Here is a 2127-nt window from a genome sequence, read left to right on the forward strand (position 1 = left end):
AGGGTTGCACCATTTATTCTTTTACTATAACAGGTGCAGCAATACAGAAAAAGTTTTTCTCCCGTTGGAACGCACGGACATTTGTGCTAGTTTTTAATAATATGGCTCTGTGCATCAAGAGATGTAGAGGCCAGGGGTTATCCTATTTTTCAAAATAAAAAATGTGACGCACCTCCAGGCCCCTAACCTTCCTTACTATGGACTTGTAAACATCCAGGCACCAAGATATGGCACTATAGGATCCTATCTCTAATTAATCGACCAAAATAGCAAGCTGGGGAACCAGCATCGTGCTATTACACCTGAATCTTCTTATCCTGTAACGATCTTGTTTTGCGCCGGTTTGCTCATCACAGATCATTACTTACATATTAGTTGTATATTATATTGTTTTCCGGACTCGTCTGTTGTGTTGGTTGCTTTTGTATTCAAAACTTTAGAACGTAGTTTATGCTCAGAGCCTCAGAGAGAAACAAGACTCAACTAAATTACTAATAATGCTAAAAAAGAAAAGACATCTGCAGACTGATAATGCCGAAATTTGTGCTGAGAGAGAAACACGACCCAATTAAATTACTAATGCTCCTCATATGACAAACTATATTCAGTGCTAAAGGAAAAAATATGACATCTGCAGACCGATAATGCCGAAATTTGTCCAAGTACTCATTGAGCTACTCCCTCTATAAACTAATACTCCTATAAAAGCGTTTAGATCACTACTTTGATGATCTAAACGCTCTTATATTAGTTTACGCCTTTACGGAGGGAGTACTAATGATCCTCGTATGGCAACGATATATAGGCTATCTAGATGACGATGATCATCTCTACTGCGATTCGACGGACGGCGGCGTGTTGCTGGAGTCACCCTTGAATACGCCCAAGATGGGCTCGCCGAGCCTGGAGCTGACCTTGTTCTTGATGCACGCCCAGTGCTCCGTCACCGGCGCCTCCGTGAACTGCCGGTACTGGTCCTTGGCCAGATCCACCCACCTCGCGTCATCGCCCACCGTCCTCTTGAAGCACGACGACGCTGGAGCCGTCACGGCCTCCTTCTCCGGCACCGCCGCTGCCGCTCCCTTGTTCTCCATCTGGTCCCGAAAACTGAGATCGGTTGGTGTGCTTGAAGATGAAGAAGATGCTGCTGCCTGTGTTGCTATGGTGGCCAGGGGTTCGCGAGGTCGTGCCTACTTATATGGTCGATGGACGGGGTCGGTCATGAGGCGCTGACTGTCTTGAGGAGGAAGCCGGAGGTGTCGCAGCCTTGGAGTAGGGGGAAGGAAAGAAACAGAAACCGTTCCTTCCTTGTCCCCTGCTCCAAGCTAGGTCCAGGCCGCGATCGAGGTTTCCTCTCTCAAGAAAGCACCCTCCAATATAAGTGCAGCTTGCCCCCCATAGCAGCAGCAATATCCATCCACATCTCTTTTCTCGATCGATTCCCTAGCATTTCTTCATTGACAACTTCGACCTCTCTTGCCGGCGTTGGAGTGCGATATGGGTACCAAGGGAGCAGCGGAGGCCATGGTCAAGACGGCGGCACCCATGGGAGCGGAAGAGGAGGCCATGCTGAAGGCGCTGGCGCAGAGGGAGGAGGGGCCAAGGACGGAGAGGACCAAGGGCGCGGCGTCGGCGGCGGTGGAGCGCTACTGGGCCAGCCTCAAGAGCAAGACCCGCGCGGCCGGCGAGTACGCGACGCTCAGGACACGCCAGGGCGTCGCATTGTTCGGCGAGCCCAACATCGGCCCCATCAAGAGCATCGTCGGTCGTTCTTAGTAGATTGTTTTGATATGCCAGTAGGTTGGAGGTTTTGTTGGTCGCTCAAAGGTTTTTGTCGATGATAATTACAGTTCTCTGTTCTTCAGAGTCGAATAATTGGCTGTTGATCCTGTATTCGGACGGGGCAACATTGTCCCTAATTAGTAGTGCATGTCATCAATGTTAGATAAAACGAGATCAACGAGAAGACACGGATTTTTACGTGGAAACCCTTGCGGGAGAAAACCACGGACGCATGAAGGCGCAATCACTATGAGGATGAGTATTACAAGCACGAGACACTGTCTTTAGATGCGACTACATGGAGTATATATGAGGGGCAATACATGAGAGTCCTTGAAGGACAAG

General features: G+C 49.1%; 2 protein-coding genes across 2 annotated transcripts; one reads left to right on the plus strand and one right to left on the minus strand.

The window, feature by feature from the left end:
- Nucleotides 1-608: 608 nt before the first annotated feature.
- Nucleotides 609-1144, minus strand: LOC123406923. Its single transcript, XM_045099941.1, has one exon. It carries the CDS (start codon nucleotides 1092-1094, stop codon nucleotides 831-833), a length of 264 nt encoding a protein of 87 aa, XP_044955876.1. The 5' UTR covers nucleotides 1095-1144; the 3' UTR covers nucleotides 609-830.
- A 285-nt stretch (nucleotides 1145-1429) lies between these two features.
- LOC123406973 lies at nucleotides 1430-1872 on the plus strand. Its single transcript, XM_045099993.1, has one exon. The coding sequence runs from the start codon at nucleotides 1498-1500 to the stop codon at nucleotides 1774-1776; it is 279 nt and encodes a 92-aa protein (XP_044955928.1). The 5' UTR covers nucleotides 1430-1497; the 3' UTR covers nucleotides 1777-1872.
- The last annotated feature ends 255 nt before the right edge of the window (nucleotides 1873-2127 follow it).

The sequence above is a fragment of the Hordeum vulgare genome, chromosome 7H (assembly GCF_904849725.1).
Source record: "Hordeum vulgare subsp. vulgare chromosome 7H, MorexV3_pseudomolecules_assembly, whole genome shotgun sequence".
Lineage (NCBI taxonomy): Eukaryota > Viridiplantae > Streptophyta > Magnoliopsida > Poales > Poaceae > Hordeum > Hordeum vulgare.